Below are 27,896 nucleotides of genomic sequence, written 5' to 3' on the forward strand. Positions count from 1 at the left end.
GTGTATGCATGCACCTTTTTGAGTTATTTTTTTTTTTGTCCAGATATAAGCCCGGATTGCTGGATCATGTGGTGACTCTATTTTTAGTTTTTTGAGGAACCTCCATGCTGCTCTCCACAGTGGCTACACCAACTTACATTCCCACCTGCAGTGTAGAAGGGTCCTTTTGTCCCCATGATAGGTTATTCTGGCAACGTGCCACTGGGTTCAGAATTGCTGGTATTTCATTGAGGGTTTCTGAACTGGGAATTTATAAATGTAACTGGTTTGTGGCTCTCATTTGGTTGAGATTGTGCTTTCTTCAAGAAAAGAACTATACTCAATCCCTTGTAACAAACTAAAGAAGAAGAACACAGACGTATACGTGTGTGTGTACTGGATCACTTTGCTACACCTGAAACCAACACGGGATTGTCAACCAACCATATGTCAATAAAAATAAAAAAGAACTTGGAAGCTTGTCTTCTTTTTCTTGGCTATGAAGGTGTTGAAAGCAATTACGAATCGACTGTTCTTTAAAGGCTGGCAGAGCTTCCCGACACCATCTGGAACGGGAGCCACTTTGGGGAAAGTTCCTTAACAGTCTCCCTTTCCCTCCACTCTTTCCTCCGTGGTGATGGTCCTGGGCAGTTTTTACGTCTCCTCTGGAGTCAGCTTAAGCAGTATTTTCCTAGGAACCGAGGCACTTCACCCCGGGCTTCAGACTTATTTGCCTGCACCTGAGAAAAGTCATTTCCTATTTACTTATGTTTTGCGTTTTAGGGCTTCACATGTGGGCTATGGAGGTTCCCAGGCTAGGGGTCCAATCGGAGCTGCAGCTGCCGGCTGACACCATAGCCACAGCCAGCCACGTGGGATTTGAGCCATGTCTGCGACCTACACCACAGCTCATGGCAATGCTGGATCCTTAACCCACGGAGCGGGGCCATGGATGGAACCTGCGTCCTCATGGATGCTAGCTGGGTTCATTACTACTGAGCCACAGTGGGAACTCTAGTAATGTCCTATTATTCTTTAAACCTCCTCCGTGTGATTTTGTCCCTGCTACTTCACAATTTTGTGTATCTTTGTGTTTTCCCATCTTTTTAGATTAAGTTAGCTTTCGGTGCATAAATTTGATTTGTGAAGAATTATATTTTGGATGCATTAGCTCCTCCATTTTCTATTTATGATTTATCAATTTCTGCTTTTATTGTTATTAACTCCTGTCCATTGACTTCCTCCAGGTTACCGTCTTTTTTTAACTTCTCGTATTGCGGACGTGCTTCATTTTCACTGGTCAGTAACATGCTCAGGCTGAACGGCCATGGTGGGAACCCACAGCTGCTCTCCTGGACTGGTTTCGTTACTATTATTTTCCCAGGACCTCGAAATTTCGGATTTGTTTCCCTCTTGGACCCAAAATTGTTTCACTTGCAGGGGATCAAGACTTGATTGTCTGGAATTAGGGGGTCCTCTCTCTATCCTCCCATGGCCCTTTCTTGGTAACCTAAACTGTGATTTTGAGAAAAGAAGGTGCAGCCTCTGCTCTCGGCTAAGAGTCTGGCTTAGATCAGCTCCACCTGATGGAGGCTGCCCAGCGTCTGCTGGTTTTTGTCCACGCGAGCGCCATGGCGGGAGGTTGGGGTGATGACACATCCCTCACGTGTACCTCCAGACGTGGGCACGGCCCTCCGCCCAGCTTGACGTGGGCAGGGAAGACTCGGGCAGGAGAGGCTCTGCCAGTGGAGCTGGGAGGATTAGGGTTTCTCTGCAGGGCCCCCCGCTCCCAGGTTGTGCTCTGTTGCTGCTGCCTGGAGAGCCAGGAGCTCAGGAGTAGCTCCCGTACATCCTGGCTACCTTGACTGTGGCCACGTGCAAATCTAGCTTACAGGACAAGACTCCCCAGTCTCCAGGGAAAAAAGAAAGCAATTTACACACGTGGAAACCTCCTGGGAAATGCACCCAGCACCACTCAAGTGCCAGGTGGGGCGGGGGTGGACAGTGTTGGTTCCGAGCTTCTGCCCCGGAGCTGGGGGAGAGGAAGCTTCAGGCTGAGAGCCCACCTGCGTGCTGGCGGAGATGAGCCAGGCGGCACGGCTGCTCTGTTGGGGCACATCCAGGCCTGGCTCCTCAGCCTCCAGCCAGGGAGTGAGGAGTTGGGGCAGGGGGGTCTGCAAAGAGCACCAGCTCCTGGAAAGTCAGGGCGGAAATCAGGCACCTGCAGACGCAGCGTGACGAGCTCTGGTCCTGAGTGGACGGATGAGGGCAGGACGTCTTGGGCAGGGGGAGCAGGAGTGAATCCACCACTTCGCCCAATGGCCCATCCAGCAGTCATGCTCTCGAACACGGGGGAGAAACTGCAGAGCTGGGACCTGGCTTCTTTGAACCTCCCGAGGTTGCTGTGAGCCTATAGCAATTGCAGCTGTGCCAGGTGACATCCGTGACAACGGGACAAGGGCTGGGCTTCTCTGTTCCTTGCAGGAGAGGTTGTCCAGGCAAACTGTGGTGGGGGCGGGTGAGCTTCCCCCACGTAGGCTGGTCCTTTCCGTCAGACAGCTTTGCCAGAGCTGGCTGCTCTGCCCATCAGGGGCTCCTTGGGGGTCTCTGCTTGGCAGGGGCGGGGGGCACATCCGCTCTCCCAAGGCACTGGGTTCCATGGAGAACAACCTGGATGAAAGAAAAGGTCTTGCCCGGCTTGGGAGTTTTGGCCTTGAGGGGCCCAGGCCCTGTAGGAGGCTGGCTGGAAGGTCGGGCCAGGGTCAAGGACTGCTTCACACCTGGAGAAGGGCTTCCTGGGCTGGCATCGTCTCCCCAGGGCCACAAAGGGCCACCCGAATCCTGCCCAACCTGCAACCAAGCAGGGGACAAGGACCAAGACTGCTCTCTGAGGTCTGAGCCCCATGTGTGGGTCAAGACGGCCCCAGCTTTGGGGACCAGGTAGCCGCAGAGGTGAGGGGCTCTGAGCTGCCCGGGATGGTCACTCCAAGCAAGCAGGAAGCTCTTCCCAAGGCTGGTTGTCCAACACCGACTGGCCCAGGAGGGGGAAGGGGAGGAGGGTAGGTGAGTGCATCCCTGACTTGGGGGCAGGGTGCACGCCGGGGGTCTGGACCAGGAAAGATAATGACCGGGTGGCCCCAGGACTGGGCCTGGAGGGCGCGGGGTCAGTGGAGCCGTGGTCAGTGGAGCCGGCAGCCTGAGGATGTCTCCCTCCTGAGTCTCGCTTTCAGCCTCTTCAGGCCCCTGTGCTCTGGATCCACCAGGAGGCCGCCCTCGGCTGCGGTCCAGGCCTCGGTGTAACACTGCTCCTCCAGGCAGCGCTGTGCCCGGCACAGAAGCGCGCGGGTGGTGGGGGCCTTGCCTGGCTGCTCCTGCAGGCTGCTCTGGGCTAGGGTTGGCGCCAGCTTGAGGGCCTGGGAGAAGGCCCTGGCAGCCCCAGCCTCGTCCCCCAGGTTCAGCAGCAGGCGGCCCTGGGAGCAGAAGTCCGCTGCCTGAGTCTGGAGGTCGCTGTCCCCTGAACCCTCTTGGAGAACGTGGTCCAGGTCCCTGAGTGCCCGGCCAAACTCGTGCAGCTCGGCTAGGCAGGTGGCCCGCAGGCGCAGGTGACAGGCCTGGCCGCCACCTGCCAGGACGGCCAGCGAGCAGTAACCTAGCGCCTGGCCCGGCTGCCCTGAGTTCAGGAGGGTGTCAGCTTCCTGGGCTGCAGCCTGCATGCAGGGGACGGAGGGAGGGGAACCAGGTCATCCCAGAACATGGCAGGCCCCTCGCTGGCCCTGCACAGTGGCCACTGCTTGCTCCCTGTGCAAAAGCTGCCCCTTGCTCTGGAGGGGGTGGAGGCCCAGGGCAGAGATGCACTCCCACCCCTCAATTCCACCACCCTGGAAGCTCTCCAGCGGGCAAGGCCTGCCCAGAAGGCGTCCTCCCCCTTCTCACTGCCCTACCTGCTGGCCCAGCTTCTCTACCTGGGTGACCTCCTCCCTTCCCTCCCCCTCCCTCCACTTCTCCCCACAAAGTCACCTCCCCGACAGGCCCCACTGATAGGGCTGCCTGGCCTCCCACCCTGCCAGTTGGGTAGAGGTGCTGTTTGCTGCTGTCCTGAAGGAGCCCCTTCAGCCCCAGGTCAGAAAGGCAGGTCTGTTTCTCACTTTGCTCATCAACAAGCCACTCTTGCAGACTCTGTGGCGCCAGAGTCAAAGCAGGGGAGACCCTCATCGTCCACTGCGCTGCCAGCGCCTGGCAGCATGACCCCGGGGCAGGGGTTCAGCGTTTGCTCCCCTGGAACTGGAGCTTCTGGGAGGGTGGTGGTGGACTGGACCTCAGCCTGGGTGGATGCTGCAGGGCGAGGCCAGAAGGCGCTGTCCACCCTAGCACTTCTCTCTGGGGACTGCTGGATTGAGGCCTGGCCCCCTCTGCCTGGGTGGCCCAGCTTGGAGGGCCCACGCCTCCCCTCTGCCCCTCAGGCTCACTTTCCTTTTCTGAGTGTAGCTGAAGCCCCCTCTCGACGAAACCCGCCAAAATGCCCACCCGCCCCGCATAAAACCTCTTGCCTCATTCTTCATCTCCTGCTCGCAAGAACCCACCGTGGCTCTCCCTGGCCTGAAAGGGCACATTCCAGACCCTGCCATTCCCGCTCTCCCTCCTTTCTCCTTGCGGCCAGGTTGTACCAAGGCCTCCGCCCTCGCCACGTCCCCAGCAAAGCACAGGGCACAGGGTGAGCACGTGGCCCTGCCTTCCCACCCGTCAGATCGCGCACAGAGCGGGCAGCAGCCGGAGCCGGGACGGGAGCAAGCTTGGCCCTGCGGTAAGTGGATCGGCAGCCAGATTTCTCTGTGCAGCGCCCCCCTCCGCCTGACTCCACCTGGTCCCTGCTCGACTGCGCAGGTGCAGTGTAGCCGGAAACGGGGATCAACCACTTCCGGATTACTTCCGGGTCTGTCCGTGTCGCCCGGCAACGACTTAGCGTCGAGCTAATTCTCCCGGTAGCAAAACCCGCCTCCAGGCGGCCCCGCTCAGGGCTCTCCTGCAGGTTCAGAGACCCCCGCCCAGCCCCTCCTACGAACTCAGAGACAGACCCCTGCCCAGACCCGTCCTGTGAACTCCGAGACCCTATCCTAGATCCCTCCTCCCAGCTCAGAGCACCCCGTCTCCGGGCTCTGGGACCTCAGCCAGACCCCCTCCTCTGAGATCCCCAGGCTCCGCGGCCGCTCCTGGGAGTGATAGGGCCTGGAAACTCTGCTCCTTGGCCCCCTCGGCCCTGCCAGGGCTCTCCCCACTGCATTACCCATTGCTCGCGTTGCTCTTACTGCTCCCAAGGCCTGTTTAGCCAGCTCCTCTGTTGACCCCTTCGTGGAAACACCTAGTGTGGTCTGTTATCCTGACGCACCCTGAGTGATAGAGCCGCCAGAGCCGTCGGCAGGCGAAAGCCTAAGCGGGTGAAATACTTGCCGCAGGCCCAGTGGGAGCTTGATTTTGAGTCACTAAGACTCCAAAGACTGCAGACGCTACTGGCCACCCCCCCACGCCCCCCAGCGGTCCCCTCCCCATCCACCACTCCTCTGCCCCTCAAGCAAAACAAAAAGAGGAAATTCGGCCACTGCAGGGAAGTCCACTGTGCAGTTTCTGTCCCCCAGCCTGCCTCTCCTACCTGCCAGGCTGGGTTCTGCCTCCGGCAGGTGGAGGGGATAAGGTGCTCACGGAGGACTCGAGGACACCCTGTCCTCTGCCCCTCCCCACCCGCTCCTCCATCTGTCAGAGCTTAGCCTGGAAACCTTTTCGCCACCCGAAGCAGCTCCCCCTGCACTCCACGCCAGCTACATTTGTTTGTTTGTTTGTCTTTTTAGGGCTGCACCAGAGGCATATGGAGGTTCCCAGGCTAGGGGTCGAATTGGAGCTGTAGCTGCCCCCCTACACCACAGCCACAGCAACGTGGGATCTGAGCCTTGTCTGTGAGCTATGCCACAAATCACGGCAATGCCAGATCCTTAACCCAATGAACAAGGCCAGGGATCAGAGCTGCAACTCATGGATACTAGTCGGGTTCCTTACCACTGAGCCACAATGGGAACTCCCACTCTGGCTGTATTTTGACTGCCTGTTTCTTGAACACTTGAGCTCCTTCCTGTCCCCGGGCCTTTGCCTTGGCCTCTGACACCATCATGGGCTCACCTCCAGGGCCACCCCATAACCTACTGCCCTGTTTCAGGGTCTTCCTGATGCCACCACCCTCTGAGGGAGCCCCCTTCCCCCAGGAGTCCTGCCTGAGAGGTGACACCAGTGTGGGCAGTGGCACCACCCAGTGCCTGGTGGAAGTTACTTTTATATTCTTGCCAATAAGCCGTGGAACAAAAAGTCACACAGCCAAAGGGGCAGCTGTCCAGCCCAGTCCACTCAAGGACTCTCAGCTCCCCAGGTGCTGGAACCCGCCCCACAGCCACCTGCTCACTGGGAGGGACCTGCCTCTCCTGGCCAGACCTGGTGGGCTGCCGGCGAGGGCCAGGTGTCCTCGGCTGGCTCAATCTGCTCTGAGGACTGGGTCCCCTCCCTCTCTTGGATCCTGAGTCAGCTGTGGCTACACGCCTCATGCGAGGAAGCCTGGAGGTGGCTGGGTGATCCGCTTGAGCTGGCCAGACAGCTCAGAGGACAGACACATGTCCACCCCGCCCCACGCCCAGCTGAAACCAGGGGCATGGGGAGGTGGAGCCGCCCTGAGCCTGGGGCCCGGGGGGTCTAACAGCAGGTGCTGGAAAGGGGCTGGGCTAGGGTGCTGGGCGCACCTGGGTGAGACGCTGCTGCTCTGAGGCCTCCAGGAGACGCAGCAGGAAGCCGAGGTCCTGGGTGTCCGACTCTGCCAGGCACTGCAGGTCATGTGCAGCGGCCAACACATCTCCCTTCTTGAGCCGGAGCAGGCCACGCCGGGCCCGGGCCGCCTCTGTTGGAGGGGTGGGTTGCAGGACTTTTTGCAGGCAGGTGCCAGCCTCCTCAAAGCTGCCTGTCGGGGATGGGGAGGAACAGTCACGGTGGGGGCTGGGCCGGGGGGCCTTTTGTCCTCAGTGCTGGCTCTGGGAGCGGCCAGCTGATGGAGGGGCTCAGCCCCAGAGGGAAGAAGCACCACATGGACTCACCTGATGACCCAGTCCCCTGACCCGGGGGCATCCCTAAAAGCTAAGACCCCAGGTAGAGCAGCAGGGCTCTGAGCCCCCTCAACTCGGACACCGCAAGGACCTGCTTTCTCTCCTGAGCAGGGCTGCTTGGGACCAGGGCAGACCCGGGTCCCCGAAGGTTGTGGCACCTGGAGGCACCTCACAGGCTTGGAAATGACAGTGACAGGTCCAGAAATGCAGGCTGCAGAGAGATCCCCTTTCAAAATAGCGCTGAAATACCTTCAAGATTTTGCAGAAAAGACTGACATTTTGGCACATGTGGGCCCAAGATAACCTCACCTAGAACAGGGCGCCCAGTGACACCTGCTGTGCAAACATGAGCTAAGGAGGAGGCCCGGGTATCTGACTAAGCCTTTTATGAGACCCCAAAGCACTCCTCTGCCTCCCTCCTGGCAGCCTGCATGGGGACCAGGTCTTGGGCCCTGGGATTCCCGGTGGAAGGGAACTTAGAAGCCACTGAGTCCAGGGTCTCTCTCTCTCATTTTACAGGAATGAACCCAGGAGTGGGAGGGGCCGGGCCGGGCACCCACATTCCCCGCCTGGGCTGACACCTACCCACTGTGGCCAGAACATCTGCCAGGAGGACGTGCCAACCGGGCTGCCCCGCGTCAATTTCAATCAGCGCTTTCCCCGCCGCCAAGAGGCTCTGGGTGTCCTTGTCGCTCAGGCGGGCCCCGGTGTCCCGCAGCTGGCTCAGTAGGGCCCGGCAGCGGGAGGAGAGGCCCTGCGTGATGAGGGCCTGGGCCTCTGGCTTCAGCGAGCGGATCTCAGGGACTGCGGTGCTCGGGCCGCGCTGCAGAGCCGATAGGATGTCGTCCACGGCCTCCTGCGAGGGGGATGGTGGCTGCGGTCATGCCAGCCTCATCTTCTCCACCGCCCTTCCTTGCACACTGAACGACAGGAACGCCTCCCCAGGCAGAGCCGGGGACCGTGGGCTGCCCTCGCGTGGTTCCCCTTCTCTCAGGGCTGCTGTTCCTCACGGCCTGTCATTCAGGGCCTGAGGGTAGTTTCCATGTGTTTTATCTTCAGCAGCCCAACACCAGTTACCCTCTCCTGGCTGGAACTGCAAGTTTGCCCAGAGACTTTTTTTCTTTTCTTTTTAGGGCCACACCTGCGGGACATGGAAGTTCCCAGGCTAGGGGTCGAATTGGAGCTGCACCTGCTGGCCTACACCACAGCCACAGCAATGCCTGATCCTTGACCCACTGAGTGAGGCCAGGGATCAAACCCGCATCCTCATGGATATTAGTCGGGTTCTTAGCCCACTGAGCCGCCACAGGAACCCCTGTCCAGGTACTTTTAAAGTCCAGGCCTGGGGCTCTTCTGGAACAGGCGTGTAGGGGATGCAGGTTTTGGAGAGACAGAGACGTCAGATGGATGGATGGCAGGACGGTCCTTTCTGGTCCTTCCTACACCGTGGCCAGGGCTTACCTTCCAGCAAACCTGACCAGCTGGTTACCTTGGCAGGGAAAAAGCCCAATTCCTTGCTGGCTCATGGGAATTCCAGCTGCCACATATGGAATCCTCATTAGGGATCAGGTACCAGGCTGAGCATCCGACGGCCTTGAAGAAGCCCTTCAGCCCCATTTCACTGATTCTGAAACACGGCTTGGGGTGGCACAGGACTTGCTCAGAAAACTGGAGGTCGGGGAGCAGCGCTCTGGATTTTGGACCCTGGCAGGCTGCTCACAGCCCCTCTCATGGTCAAGGGCCAGAGGGCATGTGGGTGCTCGGCCTCAGCCCATCGCCAGGAGGAGGAAGGTCAAGGGTGTGATGGGTGGGGTAGCCCCTGCTCCCACGTCCTGATTCTCGGCCATGTAGGCTGACTTTCCCTGCAACCTGCCACTTGCCCGGCGCAGAGTGAGAGAAGCGGCTAATCTGAGGCATCTCTCAGAGGGGCTGCTGGCCTGCTGAGGGCAGTGGGGGTGGGTTTCCGGGGGTGTGTCTCCTGCAGCAGGGCCCTCCTGGCTGCAGCCGTCTCTGTTTATGGGCTTGTCCCTGAGAACCACGGTGTTTGCCCAGCATAGGAAGGGGCACGCGGTGGGCTCCTAACCACAAGTGTGTGCCCAGCTGGAACAGAAATCAGGCCGCCAATGCCCTTGGGGGAAACCGCCCCTGACAGGCACACACACCTTCCTGAGATGCTCTCTCTCATCCAGGGGCATCTCAGATGGGCGTGTCTTGTTTCAGGACTCCGGCCCTTAAGAAATTCAGAAACCTGGCAGGCAGGCCACCTCTGGGCTGTACTTTGACCCAGTGAAGAATCAGGGTGACAGTCGATTTCAATTAGTCGCCAATGACATTGCCTTTGGCTGAGAAGTGCCCTTGTCCAGGGCTGTTGGGCTGCGGCTGCCTCTGGGCACATCTTCTCTGTGGAAAATACCTGCTCTGTGCCTGGCAATGGACGATGTCTGGCCGCTGCGCGCTGCCCACCTGCACCCACAGTCCCCGTGTAGACAGTGCAGGGTGGTACCCAAGAGGGCAGGCAGGCTTCCATTGCTCTCATGACTCGAAAGAGAGGTGGCATCTGGGAGGGCTGCTGGGCACTGCAGCTGCAGGAGTGAGGCCAGGGGTGGGGCCGGGGAGGGGGAGGAGGGTCCACAGGCTGGTCACGGAATGGCCCCCAGGAGTCTCAAGGAGGCACGTCTGTCCACCCTGACTTGCACTGGGAAGCATGGGGACTCCAGATGACAGGCAAGGACGCCTCGAAACCCAGGATGTGAGCCCCAGTGTAGGCGGGGTTTGGATGTCTCACCCTCAGCTGGCCCGGCCCTGCTGCTTGTGTCCTCGGGGGTTGAGAGGAGGATACCTCCCCTAAGCGCCCCCCGCCTGCGCAGCCCCAGATGGGGAGGTGGGGCCGGTACCTTCTGCTGGTCCAGGGCCAGGTGCAGGAGCGCCCGGCCGCACAGCGCCTGCGTGTTGCCCGGCTCAGCCCTCAACACAGAGTTGAAGTCGAACATGGCCGTCTTCTTCCGGCCCAGGAACCCGTAACAGCGGGCGCGAGCGAGCAGGGACTCACTTGCCTGACTCCCTGGAGGAAGAGGGGCGGCATCAGGATGCGACCGAGGCTGGGCACTGCCAGGTCCTGTGTGTCTGCCCGCATCCAGCACTTACTGCACCTGTCCTGGTGCCCAAAGGGGTCGGGGCAGGGGTGTACCAGTCCTGGGGCCACCAGGGAGCTCACAGACCCTCGGCACCAAGATGGACAGAAGGGCAGCCTGGACTGACCTGGGGGCACTGGCTGCGGGACATGGGGAGCCCACCCCGGAGAGGTGGCATCTGGGAGGGCTGCTGGGGCACTGCAGCTGCACCTGAGGGTGGGAGCTGGGAGGGGAGGGTCCAAGGGCTGGTCACCGAAGGGCTGCAGGTGTGAAGGTGCCAGGACCAGAAGGCCCCGCTCGTTGACCCTCGGGCACCCAGCGCCAGGGGCACGGCGGGTTGCCTGGGTGTGTGGCGAGAGCAGGCACATGCGCATCTGCCCCCCCATGCTCCCAGGAAGGGCTTAAGGGAGAGGCGCTCCCCCTGAACAACACTCCCCCCATGGCAGAGGCTCCCCTTGCTGCCACATACCCCGCACAGGATGGGAGCCCCAGGGACAGGCGGGGCTCTCCTACCTGCAGCGAAGATGGCCAGAGAGAGGTAAGCGATGGCCTCCCTGGTGTGGGCCCCACCCTCGGCACCTCCCGGTCGTGCCCGCAGGATGGACAGGGCCCTCGCGTGGCAGTGGCCGCGCAGCCGCTGCCGGTCCTCGTGATGGAAGACGTCCAGGGTGGGCTGGAGGCAGGCAGTGTCCCGGGACTGGACCACCTTCTTCACCAGCTGCAGGGGCAGGGGCGTCACCGCAGTGCCGCCCGGTGCACCCCCATCCAGACCTTTCCATCCCAGTCCTCCGGGGCCCAACGGGTGTGAGTGTGGAGGGGGCTCCTGGGGGCGGGGCTCAGGGATGTAGCCCTCAGGGGCGTGGTTTGTGGGCGTGGCTCACGGGAGAGACTTCCGGTCCCAGTACCCCCCCCCACCCCCCGATTAAGCTGGGGTCCAGGTGGTGTGGTCCGGCTCTGGGCGGCTTGTCTCTACTGCGCCTCAGGAGCTGCGGGGGTGGGCGTGGAGGTCCCCGTGTCCCTGAGCTGCCCCTCCTCCTCTGTGCCATGGGGTGGAGATCTTGCCTCAGGGCCCAGCACCTCTGGTCTGAGAAGTTTAGGGAAAGGGGGCTTTCAAATGGTAAAGTGACAAGGGGCGGGGGGGGGGAGTCCTTCAGAAGGCACAGAGCAAAAGCCCCGGACCAGCCCCTGCTCTGGGCTGAGTGAGACCCTGCGGGTGGACATAACGTCACAGAGGCCCACGGACACTGCCCCTGCCCTGCGCGGTGGCCGCGGGTCCCAAAGTAGAAGGACGGGTAGGCCCAGAGCACCCACCCTCCCACCCTTATGGCTCAGGACAGGGGGGTGGGACCCAAACCAGGCCAGAGCAGAGAAAGGAAGCGGTTGGGTCCTGCAGCCCCCGCCCCCAGCCATGTCTCCCGCTGGGGCACGGTCTCCTGCCCAGGCTCTGGGAAGCTCTCCTAACACCTGAGGGCGTGAGGGCAGCCTTTTCCTGGGGGCAGAGCGGTCTTGGAGGGAGGGGAGGCAGGCCGGGCTCAAGGGCCTGGGGGTTCCTCTGCTCCCTCCCCAGGACAGGGTGACCGCCAAGCCTAGTTTACCTGGGAGACTGGGGACTAAGCCCTGCTTACACTCAACTCCTGGCCCTTTTTCTAAATAACACAAGAGCAGCGAGCACCCACTGCTGGCTGGAGACCGGCTGGGCCTTGGGCCGCCTGCTGCAGCTAATTCTCATGAGAACCTGAAAGACCAGGGCACTGATGCGGAGACTGAGGGTCAGAGAGGCCAGGCACCTGCTGGAGGTGGCAGAGTGGGGCTGGAACAAGCTTGGCCTGTTCCCAAGTCTGGGCTGTGGGTGATGAGTGCGCAGCCGCTGGAGGCCAGGTGCCTGCCACAGAGCTGGGCCCCGTGTGCGCCCACTCTGCTGAAGCCCACTGGGCCCCCTCACCTGGTTGGCGTCGTAGAGGAAGCCCCTCCGGAGCTGCAGCAGGGCCAACCGCACCAGCACGGGGGCCGCCTGAGGCCTCCGGGAAAGGGCCACCAGCAGGGCCTTGTGGGCATCATCCAGGCGGCCCAGGCGGTACAGGGCATCGGCCACCAGGAGGCGCGAAGCCTCATCTTCTGAGTCCAGCTCGGTCAGGAGCGTGGCCAGCTGGTACACACCGTGGGCAACCCTGCAGAGAGAGCAGCTGACCCTTCCCTGCAGCCCCTTCACCTGCCCAGGGAGGGGGGCTGCAGGCAAAGGGCAGCCCTGTGCCCCTGGTCCAGGCAGCTCCCTTCCTGCTGGGCTTCAGAGACCAATCTGCTGATAGGACCCTCGCCCACCCCATGCCCAGAGCCCATGGCTGCCCTTTCGGACACAGAGCCCTCACCCCCCATCCTGCCCACCACGTGGGGCAGGCATTTTACAGATGAAGAATTGAGGCTGTATGCTGACCCCCAGCCAACCCCGCCTTGGTTTTCTTTGCGGCAAAAACAACATAAAAGTGTTGGCCGCGCAGGGCTCAGGAGGGCTGCAGCACATCTGGGTGACAGAGGCAGCACTGGGAAGAACCCTGGTGCCCTCTTGGGAATGGGGATGAGCTCCTACTGGAAAAGGGGCGGCCGGAACCTTGAGATCTAAAGGGCCTGGAACAAAATGGAAAGTTCCTCCTTAGCAGCAAATCAAAGCAAGTAAATTAATGCACTGGGAGGGCTTGTCTGCATGTGTGCGTGTGTGTGTGTGTGCGCGCGTGTGTGCGTGCATGTGTGTGTAGGGGGCTGACATCAAACATGCCTGCCAGGGGGCCTCCAGCTCAGTGCTCTTAGCGTTGCTAAAACACCTTCCTGCCACCAGAAAAAGCAAATCCAAGCAGCTGCACGCGCACTCACTGGGCTACACTAGCCACAGTTTTTGTAAGAGGAGTATCGGGGCTGGAGTGCACGGCCCACATGGGCAGCTGGGCAGCTCCTGAAGTCAAGGACCTCACGGGAGGCCATGCTCTGGACCCGGGAACTCCATCTGTGCCTCCACCTTTGGGCAAAGCATCGTGGAGACCGGACGTCACCCGGCTGGTTACAGCCAAGGGCAGAGCTTCTGGGACGCCCGAAGGGCTGATGGCTCAGTCGCAGTGTGGGCGCTGGTGGCCCGAGGAACGTGTCCAGTGGCAAAGAAAAGTTCATGATCTAGGGGGTTAAAAAAGTGGAGTATATTTGCATGCAGAGCACAGATTCAGTTTTGTGAACAATTTTTCTTTCTTTTTATGGCCTCCCCTGCGGCATGTGGAAGTTCCTGGGCTACAGCCACAGCCATGCAGGATCCAAGCCACATCTGCAACCCATGCCACAGCTTGTGGCAACGCTGGATCCCTAAACCCCTGAGCGAGGCCAGGGATCGAACCCGCATCCTCATGGAGACTATGTCAGGTCCTGAACCCACTGAGCCACAATGGGATCTCTGTGTACAATATTTTATATGCACAAAGAGACACAGCTACACGGAAATGCTAACAGTGGGATTACAGATACGTTTTATTTTCTCACTTCCATTTTTGAGTTTCGAATTTTCTACGTCAACTAGGTCCATAACGCGTCCTGCTGTTTGGGATCGGAGGTCCTAAGACCTGGGCCCGGGCACTAAACCTGACCCAGTGCTTTAGGGAGATGGCCTAGCAGCTCCCTGCCTCAAATTACTCATCTGCAAAGTAGTAGGAAATACCGCCCCCCCCCCCCCCGATGACCTTGGAAGAGACCAGAATGAAGCAGCAGCCCAGGTGAGGGCTCAGGGCTAGTTTTTACCCTTCCTGTGCCACAGGGCCATGTATCTCCGCAGCCTTACGCCGGCAGCCTGGCGCGCTCTTGGATCCTGGGTCCGGCCTCCGCTGCAGCATCCTGCGGCCCTCTTCCCGCAGCACGGTCAGCAGCAGCCCCCGCTGGTTCCAGGGTACATAGGCCTTGGTGACGAGCAGGGCCTCCTCTAGCCGCAGGCGGCAGGCAGTGACATAGTCCAGCGCTCCCAGGAACTCGCTGCCCGCCAGCACCCGCAGCAGCCCGCGGCCGCACAGGGCTCGCAAGCAGCTGCCTGGGTGCGGCGGCCCCAGCTCCACCACCTTCTGGAAGTCCTCCTGGGCGCGCTGAGTGTCGCCGGTGTGCAGTGCGCAGAACCCGCGCAGTGCCAGCAGGGGCGCGCGGTCCCTGGCACGGTCCCCGGTGTGTGATGGCCGCAGCAAACGCTCGCACAGTGCCCGGGCGCCTGCTGCGTCCCCTGCCAGCAGCAGGCACTCGGCTAGGCGGGTGCCCAGTGCTGGACGCGCCCCGGGTGGTGCCATGCGCACCAGGACACGGAGCGCGCGGGTCACTGGGGCCAGCAGCTCTCGGTCCGAGTCCTCCCGGAGCTCTGGACGGTTCCGCACGGCCTCCTGGAAGTGGGTGAAGCCCACCTCCGCGGCCTCCAGCACCCGGGCCCGCAGGCACGCCTGGTCTGTGGTGGAGAGCACGGACTCGAACTGCTTTCGTGCTGCCGAGGGGCTCTCATGGAAGGCCTCGTGCAGGTCCCGGAGAAGGTCCTGGGCCCTGCTGTTCAGGAAGAAGGCTGCGGCAGCGCGGGTGACCAGCAGGGTGGCCAGACGCGCCCCTGGGGAGAGAACAGAGCCATTGGTCCTGCTCTTCGGGCCACGTCCTCCAGCCGTGCCACCTGCGGGCCCCACCCCCCCCGAGTGCTCTGGTCCCTCTGAAGCATCTCATGGCGATACGCTTGAGCCTCCTGGGAGCCCAGCACATCACACCTGTTGGGGGGGCGGTGCTGGCGGGAGGCCCAAGTCCATTAGCAGCATCAGAAGCAGGGGGCAACCAGGGTGGCACCTGCCTGGCGTACCTCCCCAGCGCAGTCCTCCACGTGGCTTCGAAGCCAGCCCAGCCAGCGTGGACATTTAGTCATAACCTCCTGGCTCTTTCAGTGATAGATTTTAGGAGTAAATTCCCTCTTCTGCCTCCCCGCCTCCCCCCACCCCCAGGTCAGAGCTGAAGTTCTGACCCTGTGACTTTCCTAGGGACCAGCTGTCACCGCAGCAACGTTGCTTCATGTGTTCTTCGGTGACTTGGGAACCCAGTGCTTCCATCTTTGAAATGAGGTCGCCCCATCAGGCCCCGGAGGGAGGAATGCTGCAGCCAGGGCCGCTTAGCGGTGGTGGTGGAGGGGGGACGCTGTATCGCCCGCACCTCGGCTTCCTGTCTGTTGGCAATGGGACAGCAAGACGCCTATGCCCACAGGGCTTCGGGATGACATGGTTGATGGATGTCCAGTGCCTGGAACAGGGCCAGCTTCTGCTGACTCTTTCTTCCTTCTTTTTAGGGCCGCACCCTCGGCATGTGAACGTTCCTGGGCTAGGGGTTGAATCAGAGCTGCAGCTGCCTGCCTACACCACGGCCACAGCAACACCGGATCCGAGCCACATCTGCAACCTATGCTGCAGCTTGTGGCAAAGCCAGACCCTTAACCCACTGAGTGAGGCCAGGGATGGAACCCACGTCCTCATGGATACTAGTTGGGTTCTTAACCCACTGAGCCACCAGGGAACTCCTCTGTTGACCTCTTTTTTTCCTGACTGTGGCTCACGTTTGATTTTCCCGTTTCTTTGCATGACCAGTAATTTTTTTAAAAATTGTATCCTAGAGATCTGGTTGATTCTTTGTGGAAGCTGGGTTTGGTTTTGTTCCTCTGGAGAGAACTGACTTTTGTTTTAGCAGGCACGTCAGGTGGCTGGGATCAGACCCCCTGCTCTCTGGCTTCTCAATGGGGCCAAGACTGAAAGCTCCCCTTAGTTCGTGCAGCAAAAAGCCAGTGTTGCTTTTTCAGGCCCCGCAGTCTCTCCCACGTGTGTAGTTTGAGGCCAGCCACGGATTTAAGTGGATTTTATACACAGATCTGGGGTCTCACCCACTTCCCTCTTGAATATCGCTCCTCCTCTCCAGGAGTTCTAACCTTACGGCTGCATTTCTTAACCCCAACTTCTGTCTGATTTCAAGCCAGTAAAGTGGCAACTTTCTGTTTTTCATGGATAAACCGCGGATTGAGGAATTTCCCCAGGCGAAAAGCTGCAAGCCTGCTAATCTGACCTTGCACGGTCTTCATCTTTTAAGGATCAATTTCCAGTTTCTGCCTGCATTTTGTCACTCTTCAGTTTTGCGAAATATTTGCATTTGCTTTTTCTTTGTAAATTTTTTTTGGCCACACCGTGGCATGCAGAAGTTCCTGGGCCAGGGATTGAGCCTGTGCCATAGCAGCAACAACCCCACCCCCTTCACCCACGGAGCCACCAGCGGCCTTCCTGCATTCTCTAGTTTGCCCAGATGTTACAGTTCTCATCTGTGGGGTACACAATCTAGTCAAGCTACTTCACCATTACCGAGAGCCGGAATCTTCATTGTTAGACTGAAACATTTCGACCGTCTGGTGGTGGGGGGATAGAGAATGCTATAATGCCGCCCCCTTGTTGGTTTAATTTTTCTTTTCCTGATCGCTGGTGAGTCTCCTTTATTTCAAAATGCTTCCTTGCCAATCCGGTGGGTAGGAGATGGTGCCGCAGTGTTTTAATTTGCATTTGCCTCGTTACTGTGATGTTGGACTATCTTCCACAGGTGTTTTAGCCATCTCGTGTTTTCTCTTCGGGCAAATGCGTTTGCCAATTCTCGTCCTGCATTTTTTCTTATCGGTAGGAAGGGATTCTTCAAATACGCTGAGTACTCACCCATCTTCTGCCCACTGAATATCGTGCAGGTGTTTTCTTTCTGTTGGGGCTTTGTCCTTTCATTTTCTTTCCTTCCTTCCCTCCTCCCTCCCTCCCTCCCCTCCTTTCTCTCACCACGCCTGTGACATGTAGAAGTTCCTGGGCCATGGACAGAACCCACGCCACCACAGCGACCCGAGCTGCTGCAGTGACAAGGCCGGACCCTTAACCTGGTGAGTTCCTGCAAGGGAACGCCTGTACTTTTCTTTTCTATATTTACAGGCGAAAGAAAAGTTTAAAACTTTCAATGTCATCAAAGGTATCAAATTTTGCTTTCTCATTTCCTCCTTCAGTATGTCTTTTTTTTTTTTTTTTTAGGGCTGCATCTGAGGCATATGGAAGTTCCCAGGCTAGGGGCTGAAACGAAGCTGGCACAGCAACACCAGATCCAAGCCTGTCTGTGGCTTATGCCTAAGCTTGTGGCAAAGCCGGAGATCGAGCCCGCATCCTTGTGGATTCTACTTGGGTCTTAACCTGCTGAGCCACAGCAGAAACTCCTCGATTTATTTCTTTTAAATTATAGTTGATGTACAGTGTTTTGCCAATTCCTGCCGTACAGCAAAATGACTCAGGTATATACATATATACATCCTTTTATGTATTTATTTTTTCTTTTTACTGCGCACCGGTGGCATGTGGAAGTTCCCAGGCTAGGGGTCAAATCGGAGCTGTAGCTGCTGGCCTACACCACAGCCACAGCAATGCCAGGTCTTAGCCACATCTGCCACCTCTACTGCAGCCTGCCACAGTGTCAGATGAGTGAGGTCAGGAGCCAAACCCGCATCCTCACGGATGCTACTTTGGGCTCTTAACCTGCCGAGTCACAACGGGAGCTCCTATAAACATTCTTTTTTTATATTCTTTTCCATCAGGGTCCATCCAAGGCGCCTGGATGTGGTCCCCGGGCTCTACAGAAAGAACTTGTTGTTTATCCATTCTAAATGTAATTTGGTAGGTTTTTGATAAATTTTTATCATTTTCAATGAAGTGTTTCCTTTTATTACTGGTTACATTTTGGAGATGTTAAATATTACAAAATACTTTTCCCTCATTTATTGCAATGAAAATATATTCTTCTTTCTTCCACTAACGAATGTACAAAGTTATATTATTATGGAAACATAAGCCTCAATGTCCTGAATTATCCAACTTGGTTTTGGCTGAAGCATCAAAACCCAGTGCTTTGACTCAGAGTTGTATCAGCTACCATTGCTGTGTGATGGGCCGCCCCAAAGCTTAGTGACTTAAATAACAGCAATGTTTCATCTTTTTTGTCTTCTACCCTCTCTCTCCCTCTCTCTTTTTAAAATCTTGTCAGGGCCATATCCTCGGTATATGGAAATTCCCAGGCTAGGAGTCAAATCAGAGCTATAGCCACTGGCCTACGCCACAGCCACAGCAGTGCCAGATCTGAGCTGCTTCTGCGACCTGCACCACAGCTCACGGCAAGGCCAGGTCCTTCACTCACTGAGCGAGGCTGGGGATCGAACCCTCGTCCTCATGGATACTAATCTGGTTCTTAACCTACCGAGCCACAATGAGAACTCCTCAACAGCCATCTCTATCTGCCCAGGATTCTTCTTCAGTTTCGGCTGGGCTGGGCTGGGCTGTCCTTCTGTGGGTCTTCCCTGGGGGCACTCCTGTGGCTGCAGCCATCTGGTGGCTTGACTGGGCAGGAGGGTGTACGGTGGCCTCACTCACGTGTCTGGGGCCTTGGCGTTGGCTGAACCTGCCTCTCTGGGTGTGCCCTCCTGGTGCACTAGTTCACCTCCTTGCCTGGCACCAGGAATGTTCCAAGCGGGTGGGGGCAGAGCCTGCAGCATCCCTTGAGGCCTGGCCTCCAGAACCACGGGACGTCTCTCCACGGTTTTCTGTGGGTCTCGCTTCTCAAGCCAAGCCCGCTCTGTGTCTGTGCCGGAAGGAGCTCTGACAGCCTTGGCTGTGACTCTCATCTACCCCAGCAGCTCCTAGTGAGGAATTTTGAACAAGTGGAGACGGAGGCCCTGGGGCCTTTCAGAGGATAAGCCGTCAGGGCACCAAGGCCCCTGGACACTCACATGCCAGGAGATGCGAGTTAAAGCCACTCTTGTTCTGGGTCTTGTCCTCATCTGCCGTGTCGCTGTGTGTCACCGGCTAAGGAGGGCAGAGCATGTCCCTAAATATGGGAGGGCTGGTTCGATGGTTCCAAGGACTTCAGATGAGTCACCCTGAGGCTGGAATGCATCTGGGTCAGGACGCCACGTCTGTAAGAAGTGTGTTCTAGGCAGATGTCTCTATTCACACGGTAAGCCAGGCTTGTGTGACAACACCCAGTGACAGAAGGGACTTGGGCCCAGTCGATGCTGCGATCCTTAGGGAAGGCTTCTCCATCCCTTCAGCACCCAGGCGGGACAGAGGCCGTGGGGAGCAGGTGTTTCTGGAACGGTCTTCCCCAGGCTGCAGCCCTCTGGGGGCTCTGATTTCTGCAGGGGTCTCTGCTGGCCATGGGGATTGGAAAGCCTGTCCACCTGGGAGGTGCCGAATGCCCCCAGCTCACGGGCCACCACGCGCTGGTCCTTTAGGCACTGGGGGCCTCCTCTCCCGGCTCTCCGTGACTCTGCTGAGCGATTTTCGGTAATTTACAGCAGAAGGATTTCGGGGTATGCGGTCTGGCCTCTTTCCAGAAGGAAATGTGCCTGCTCCCTTTTCAGTTCTGCCTGGTCCCCCTCTCACCTTGGGGTGACCAACAGCCCCGGGCACACTCGGCAGCCGCTCCTTGCTCCCTTTGCGTGGACGCGGCCGCGGCAGCTCAGAGCCTGGGGCGCACCTCTTCCCCTGGCAGGCCCGTGGGCACGTGGGGATGTGCCAGCACCCTTTGCTGCGTGGATTCAATGAAAATGCCTATCAAGCCCATAAAATGAGTCCACCCACTGAGTGAATGGCAGCAACATGGCCCCACCCTCTCCTCGGCCCCCTCCCCGTCTCCACCTCGACTGGAAATCCCTTCCTGTGTGGATGGGTGACTCCCACATCCCTGCCCCATGCCAGGCCTGCGTCATCTCAACGCCCCCGTGTCCAGATGCCTAGGGACCTGGCCACTTGATCGAGCCCCTGGTGGGGGCCACCATTTTCAGATACAATGTCGCTGAATTTGCACTGCGACCCTCTGAAGTGGGTGTGGCTGCTCCCCTTGTGTGCACGGAGGCCCACTGCTGGCAGGGAGCCGGGATTGTGGCTCCTGGATGCTCCCAGCCACCCGCCCCCACCCCGGGAAGGGGATCCAGCAAAGGGGTCGGGCAGGAGCCGTATGTCCAGCGGGGGTGTCTCCACCCCAGTGCCCTCTCTCCTGCCCTCTCCTTCCCCGCCTCTAGCCCAGCTGCCAAAGACGAACCCTTAAAGCCATCCCTCGCTCTTTCTCTGTGCGCCTCTCTCCATCCTTACATCCGGCCATAATCTCGCCATTTCAGCGATGTTTCAGACCTGGACCGTGGTCTGAAATCTGACTGAGCAGGTTCTGTTCTCACTCTGGCTCGGAAGACCTCCCTCCACAGTTGAAAGCCCCGTGCTGCCAACATGGCATCTTGTTGCTCTGAGGATAAAATCCAAAGTCTTCTGAGGCCAGGAGGGCTTATCCACGGCTCCTGTCTTTAGGCTCCCCCATCTCCCCCTGCTCCCCGCCCCTCCAGCCATTCTGGCTCCCGAATTCTTTCTCACGTTCTGTTTCTGCTGCCTGGAATCCTTCAGTCTCAGCTCAAATGACACCTCCGCCATGAAGCCTTCCCTGATCACCAGGCTTAGAGTAGCGCCTTGCCTAATCTGTTTTTCGAAGCACAAGTTTTGTTTTGCTTCTTTTCTTGGTGCTCCATAAGGTCAGGGGCCTGTCCATTTTGTCCCCTTGGTGTCCCCAGCCCCAGCGCAACCTCCCACCCCCCTACCGGCAGGATTTAACCATGTAGTGAGGTGATGGCGGAGCAGCCTTCCCCAGACCTTGGAGGGGAAGGAGGGCACGCCTACCTTGGGGTCTGCTGCCTGCTGGGTCGACGTCAAGGGCCTGGCTGCATGCCTCCTTGCAGTCTGCATACCTGCCTCTGCGGAGCAGGGCTTCTGGGGACAGGGCGTTGCTCCAAGTGCCCCCAGGGTCCAGGGCTGCCAGGAGCTCCCAGCAGTCAGTTTCCTGCTGGCTGGCACTGTTCCCCGCCTCCTGGTGCCCCACGACATAGCCTTGGAGGGTGCTGACCAGCGCCGGGAGGTAGGGCTGCTGGTGTGTGTGAATGAAGGCCACGGTCCGGTCAGCACTTGTCGCAAAGGCCTGGAGGTAGTCGGCCACCCCGTCGTCCGTCTGTGTTCCGGACAGGATGCAGGCCAGGGCACGAGTCAGCTGCAGCTCCAGGGTTTGCTGGCAGTGTGTGTCCAGCAGGGCACCACAGCGCTGGACCACCTCCTCGTGGCGCCCACGTGCCAGCAGGCTGGCCAGGGAGTGCAGGACCGTGGCGGGGTGCTCCGGGCAGAGGGTGGCCAGGAGGGCGGAGGCCATGGTCCCGGTCAGAGAAACCACCACCATGCCGTCCCAGTGGATGGCCGGGATCTGGCTGTCGCCTCGGCACCAGGCCTCCAGGGTGGCCACCACGGGCGACCCCTGAACCTCGGCCAGGGTGGCTCGGACATGCCGCACGGCTGAAGGGGCGTGGCAGCTGAAGGCGGCCAGGTAGAAGGCGGCGGCCAGTGGGGTGTCCCCCAGGGCCAGGTGCTGGTCACCCTCCTGGCAAAGGCAGGCCACAAGCTCCTGAGCTGACATCATGCCCGGACCTCCGATGGGCCCGTGTCCAGCCGCCACGGCACCTGGAGGGGGAGTGTGGTGAGTGCACAGGTGGCCATCCGCACCCCTGCCCTTGGGTCGCCCCGCCCTGCCTCAGAGAGGGCTCCCCCACTAGACCTCAGGGTCAGGGCAGAGCCCCCTGAGGGAAGCCAGAGAACTTGCCATCAAGGGGCATCAGTGGGGCCTGCCCCGGAGGTGGTCTCTGCGGGCTCGGGGCACATCTTCCAGGCCAGGGCCCCAGCCCACGATCTGCTTTAGGCCTCGGCTCACTCCTCAGGAGGCTGGGGCTGGGACCCTGCTCAGCAATCAACCCTCGGTGGACCTCAGAGCCCTGAGTATCCACATGGGGAGGAGTCGCTCCACTTGCTGCTCCTCCCAGCACGGAGCCCCTTGCGAAGATGGCCCCCCTTCCATGAATCCAGGTCACTCAGGCATCCCTCACCTTCTCAGCGCTCTGAGCATGTTCCAGGACCCCCAGACCTCAGGGCCTCAGCCCCTCCCACTCCCACTCCTGGGCCTTGGGGTGGTGAGGGGCACCTGCCTGGCGCTTGGGTGTGGGTCCGGAGCCGTGCTGGCCCAGGTCAGAGGGGCAGTCCTTGGGGTCACTTCCAGGACCTGCCCTGCCACATGCTCCCCCCTCCCGAAGCCTTCTGACCCGAAGACCTGATCATTCGCGGTCCTTTCTCCCCTGGGTCCCAAAGTGCCTACAAACAAGCCCCCAGCCCCAATACAGGACTCACGCTGAGAGGCACTCACACATGTGTGCGCGCACACACACGCATGTACCCACACATGCACACACGTGCCCTTCTCTTGTGCGCCCGCGCTCACACTCGCCTGTGCTCGGGTCCGTGCCGGATGCGCTGGGAAGGGAAAGGCTCGTGCCACCCGGCTTGCTGCGGGTGGGCGGTGAAGGGGCGGTGGGCGCGGCTCCAGCGTAGGGTCCGCGGGGCTGGGCTCCCAGAGGCGCCCGGGGGTCCGTTTCCCGGGAGACCGTCAACACGCGGGCGGCCCGCAGCTCCGCGGCGCCCCCAGCGGCCAGGCGCCCCAGCGCCCCGCCCGTCCCTCCCCCGCGCCGCTGACCCCGCGTCCTGCCTGCTGTCAGGGAGGGGCCGGGAGGGGCTCCGCAGCAGGACCCGGCTCTGACAGCCTGAACCCGGAGTTTGTTGGGGTGCAGTAGGTACGGGGACTCTGGGAGCCCGAGGCGGTGGGGCGGGGGGCGGCTCGCTGCTCTCACATCGTCACCATCATCACAGGTGAGGAAGGCGCTTCCGCAGGTGCGGGGGCCTGGGCCACTGCCATCCCCAGAACTCTGCCCTGGCCACTTTGGGGCCCCTTTCCACCCAGCCTGCGTCCCTCTTCCTGCAGGCTGCTTCCCAGGAAACCGGCCCCCATGTCACCCGGTCCCCCTGGGCTTCTGTGCGCCTTCCTACCGGCTGGGGGTGTTCCTCCCCACAGGTTACACGCAGCACCAGCAGGCAGACCAGACCCTTGTCTGCACACCCAGCCCTTTCCCTCTTTCTGATCAGAGGGCCTGTCCCCAGGAGGTGGCCCTAAGGGGCTGTGCCTGCTGGCCCAGGGTCCCCTTGCCTGTGGTTGAGGAAAGCCAGGTGGTATTTTAGGAATGGTCCTTTCCTGCAGCAAGGAGGGTGGGTGCAGGGGAGCAGCAGAGGTGGGCGGGGCTGCTGCACTGGTGTCCCCCACCCCACACCCCGCAAGGTGGGTGAGTTGCAGGGCCCTGAAGAGGTGGTCCTGTGAGAGCCCCTCCCAATTCGAGGGGCCACAGGTCTCAGATGCCAGGCGAACCTGGTCCTCGTGGGGCTTAGGGAGTCAGGTGGGGTGCCTACTGGGGTCCTGTGTGCATGAGGCAGGATGGGCTGCTTCTCTGGCATCCCTCCAGGGTTCTGCCCCCGGAACGTGGCCCATCCACGGGCACAGGCAGCGTCTGGGGTCAAGGTCTGCTGAGTCAGGCAGGTGTGGCTGGCGGGGCCCAGCCCCCTGGTCTGGCTCCTGGCCCCTTCTCTAGCTCCTTGACATTCACAAAGGCGCAGCGCCGGAGCGGTGAACACAGCAGTGACAGCCTATTGAGAGATTTCCCATGGTTTTGACTGCTTTCATTTTATTACCCTAATTAGGCAAGAGCCGTAATGGAGCGCGGCTGTCACAGGGGCTGTGGGAAGGGCCCGGGGCGCGCAGGCAGCAGGGCTGCCCGATGTTCGCCGTCTCATTAGCCTGATGGCCCCCCGCCCCCCACCCCCGCGTTCTGCTCTGGCACATGGTGCCTGTGGACCCTCGGGCGCTGGCCAGATGATCCCCGTGGTTTTCGTGCGCCGGCAGCTATGATCGCAGCCACTACCAGGGAGCAGCACACCTGGATACAGGTAACCCCAGGGCACCTTTCAGGATGCAGGACCAGGAGCAGGTGTCCTGTGTGCCAGTGTGTGTCACTTTACCCCTGATGTGACCACTGGATTCAGAAGGAGGCCACTTCCTGTCTGGGGCTCCCGTCATCCTGACTCTGTCCAGGTGGAGGGGGTCCTGCACACCTGCCCTTTGCACTGTTTGCCTCCCCCCCCCCCGCCTTGACAGGCCAGGCCGTGACTTTGTGGGGAGTTTGTGGTTCACCGACAGCCTCAGGGGCACACGGGGTGTCACTGGGATGGAAGCACTAAGCTCTGGCTGAACATGCTTAGGCAGATGCCCCCCTGAGCCAGGAGCCCAGTAAGAATCCAGCCAGAGCCCACAGCCCCCGAAGGTCATGGGTCAGGGGTCGTTACTGCTCGCAGTGAGGAAGTTCCGACACCCCAGGGGCTGGACCTCCTGCTTCCGTCCAGCCTGCCTGCTGGCCCTGTATGTGGGCAGACTGGGCCGGATTTGGGGTGCCACCACTCCTCCCCTGCAGGGACTCCCCGAAATGGCCAGGATGACTACCCTGAGGGACACGGTCACCCATGTTGCAGTCCCACCAGGAGCAGGGGCTCCTTTTCCTGATGCATCGTGGTCACAGCCCTGACTGGGGTGAAGGCCTGGTGGCTGGAGCAAGCTCTGGGCCCGTTTCCAGAACTGCCTTTGGAGTGAGCAGGGGCAGAGCTGAGAAGTTGGAAATAAAAGTTGCTCATGAACGCAGATGGTTGGTGATGGCCTTGAGGCTGACCTTGCCCTTGTATGGCTTTTATCTTCTGTGAGGGGGTGTGCTGGGCGCTCCTAGGCCCTTTCTGCGGAAAGGCACAGAGTGGTGGGGTCGTTGGCCCATGACCAGCTCTCTGGGCCTGTTGGAGCTCATTCCGAGCTCCCTGAGCTGGTCCCCCGGGGCTCCTCTGACAGGGACTGGCAGGTGTCAGGCTGGGGACCATCCGTGCACCTGTCACCTTCCCCGAAGCAGTTGCCTTTACTCCCCCCACTCGCTCCCACCCCACCTGATCCCAGCACCGGGCCCAGAAATTGGAGCGTGGGTGCCAGGCCTGGTCCCGCTCCTGCCACGGCCAGGCCCGCAGACCCCGCTGTGGCCCCAGTACTTGAAGCTCGAGGCTGCCCCTCCTCCACCCAGAAACCTGTGAGCTGCCTCCGCAGACAGGCCTGGGGCAGGGCTCCGAGCTGGGGCCTTGGTGTGACCCTGGAGGCAAACTGGTCTGTACCCTGCACACGAGGCAGGGAGAGCCCACGCAGCCCCCCGCCTGTATCCCTGGAAGCTCCCCTGGGGACCCTCGTTCACTGGCCTCCCCTCCTCCCCAGGCACCCACCGGGAAGGCAGGCTCCCTTCATCACCACGAGCCTCAGTTAGAAGGGCCACAGCCCACGGCTGCACCCGACACCCCGAAAGGTGACGCTGGGCTCTTGGCCCTGCTCTCCTCCCTCCCCAGGAGCCAGGAGAGGCTCTGGTTGTTTTTCTGGGCTCAGCAGCCCCCTAGCATGCTGTGCTCCCCGGGTGTGTGGCCCCACTGCCAGGGCTCAGGGCACCCCCACCGCTCTCTGCGGCACCCCCACTCCCCAGCCCTGGAGGCTCACCTGTGGAACAGCGGCCGAACACCAGCACACCGGCAGGGACACTGGCGGGATCCAGGGGACGGGGCTGAGTGGGGGCCTGGTCGTCATCAGATGAAGTTTCAGTCTCTCATCCCTGCCGGCAGGTGGGCAGGAATTGCAGGCCCGGAGCTGGGGAGGGGGAGACCTCTCCTCCTCGTAGCCCCTCCTCTCCCTCACCACCCCCAGGCCTGGACCCCTCCTTCGCTGGCCTCACCCTGAGCCTCCTGCAGGCCCGGCAGGCCACGAGCGGGCTCGGAGGCCACACCTGTCCCCAGCAGCCTTGCCTCATCAATAATGCAGCAGGGGAGGTGCATCCCCACCTTCCCCTCACCCACCGCCCACCTGTCTTTTCATCTCAATTACAGTGGCTGCGGTTTGCCAAGGGCCACCTCTGCCTCAGGGGCACTGCTGTGGGTGACACTCCTGTTAGGAGCAGGTGTGCGATGTTTACGTCCTAGGCTGATGGAGATGACCCCTGTTTTTATCAGGGAGGCTTCTGGGGCTCCCCTAAACAACAGCTCCTGCCCATGTCACTTGCCCCCAACCCCGCCCATCTCCCAGCACCCTGGTCCTCCAGTCCAGCCCTCTGGCCCCGCCTTGTGCTCTCTCTGCCCAGTACCCTCTTCCTGCTCTAGGGCCTCTGCACTGCTGGCCCCCCTCCTCCCGCCCCCACTTCCTCACTCACTTCTGTGCTAACCCCCCCCACATACCCGTCCCTCTCTGCCCCGTTGCCTACGTCACTGCCTGGCACTGTCCCCTTGTTTGTTGTTGGCTTTTCTTGCTGGAATGTTGGCTGCAGGAGGGCAGGGTTGGGCCGCCACTGCCCAGCAGGCACCTGCCAGGTGGGAAGGAAGGAAGGAAAGGATGGAAGGAGGGAAGGGAGGAAGGAAGCGGGGAGGCCGGCCCTGCTCCCCGAAAGGAAGCTGCCTTGAGTCATGGATCGCCCCAAATTTAGCAGGTACCAGCTGCCATGGCTGAGAGCAGATTCTGGGGAGCCAGCTCCTTAAAAGCAGAAAGTGCAGGAAGTTCACTTTTCCTCAAAGTGGCCGAACTTTCTCCGTTGCCTTTTCCTTCTCCTGAAACTTTGCAGCCATCAGGGGATGCAGAGATTAATGGGCCGGGCCTGCTGGCCCGTTTGTGTACACAGCCTATATTGCTATGAACTAACGAAGTTTATCAACCAGGCACAGAATCATTAATCACCCAGAAAAATAACACAGCGAAATGACTTTTCAAAATGTCGCTGGCCTAATTATCATCTTGCCCATTACACTAAATACCGCCATTTATATCCACGATGCTTAAGTATGCAAACAGTAATTAACGTGGTAATGAACTGGGGGCCCCAGAGCCTCCCCTCCCCGAGCTCATTTGCATGTTAATTATCATTAGCGACCAGGGAAACAAGTTATAAACAGCCTAATTAGCAGCCGGATCATTTTTACAAGAAATTGCCGTGCACTCTGACACGTGAACCAGCGTTAGATTAATAAAGTTCCGAGGACCTGCCCCTCCCGGGCGGGGGGGGGGTGCCTGGGTGGGAGTCGGCTCTGTGATTCGACGTTGCGGCTGGATGGATCCTCAGGCTGGCCCTGGCCCTGTCCAGGGCCTGAGTGCCCCTGCTCAGGCTGTGGTCTCTGGATGGGCAGGAGGCTCTGACCGCGGCCCAGGCTTGCGGTTCGTGTTAGAGAGTGTACGGCTCTGATACCTGTGACCATGGTAAGGCCGTCTTTATTCAAGGCTACTGCAGCAGGGGAGAGAGGTCAGACTCTGGAAGCCGCAGGACAAGGGGATCACAGCCCAGGAACGGGGTGGGGTAAGGGGCTGGGACACTAGGAACAGACATCAAGGGGAGAGAAGACTTGCTGAGGGCAGGCCGGGGGGTGGGGGGAGGAGGAATTTGACCCAGTATTGACGTGATCAGCCATCAGGCTGGGGGCATTCTCCCCTGACAGACTCAGCAGGATTCCCGCCCCCACCCCGGGCTTGCCAGGCTGGAGGCAGGGCCCAGGGGTGGAGCATGGTGGGGGGTTGGGCTCCAGGCAGGGTCTGAGGCTCTGCCAAGAGGAGACTCTTCGTC

At 60.1% G+C, this 27,896-nt stretch overlaps 1 protein-coding gene across 1 annotated transcript; it reads right to left on the bottom strand.

Moving 5' to 3' along the window:
- TTC34 (tetratricopeptide repeat domain 34) lies at positions 896-21,813 on the bottom strand. Its single transcript, XM_021095208.1, has 8 exons — positions 20,992-21,813; positions 14,012-14,846; positions 12,183-12,408; positions 10,754-10,958; positions 10,004-10,170; positions 7,695-7,965; positions 6,753-6,967; positions 896-3,686 (listed from the first exon to the last, which is right to left on the bottom strand). Exons 1-8 carry the CDS (start codon positions 21,773-21,775, stop codon positions 3,159-3,161), a joined length of 3,231 nt encoding a protein of 1,076 aa, XP_020950867.1. The 5' UTR covers positions 21,776-21,813; the 3' UTR covers positions 896-3,158.

The sequence above is a fragment of the Sus scrofa genome, chromosome 6 (genome assembly GCF_000003025.6).
Source record: "Sus scrofa isolate TJ Tabasco breed Duroc chromosome 6, Sscrofa11.1, whole genome shotgun sequence".
Taxonomy (NCBI): Eukaryota; Metazoa; Chordata; class Mammalia; order Artiodactyla; family Suidae; genus Sus; species Sus scrofa.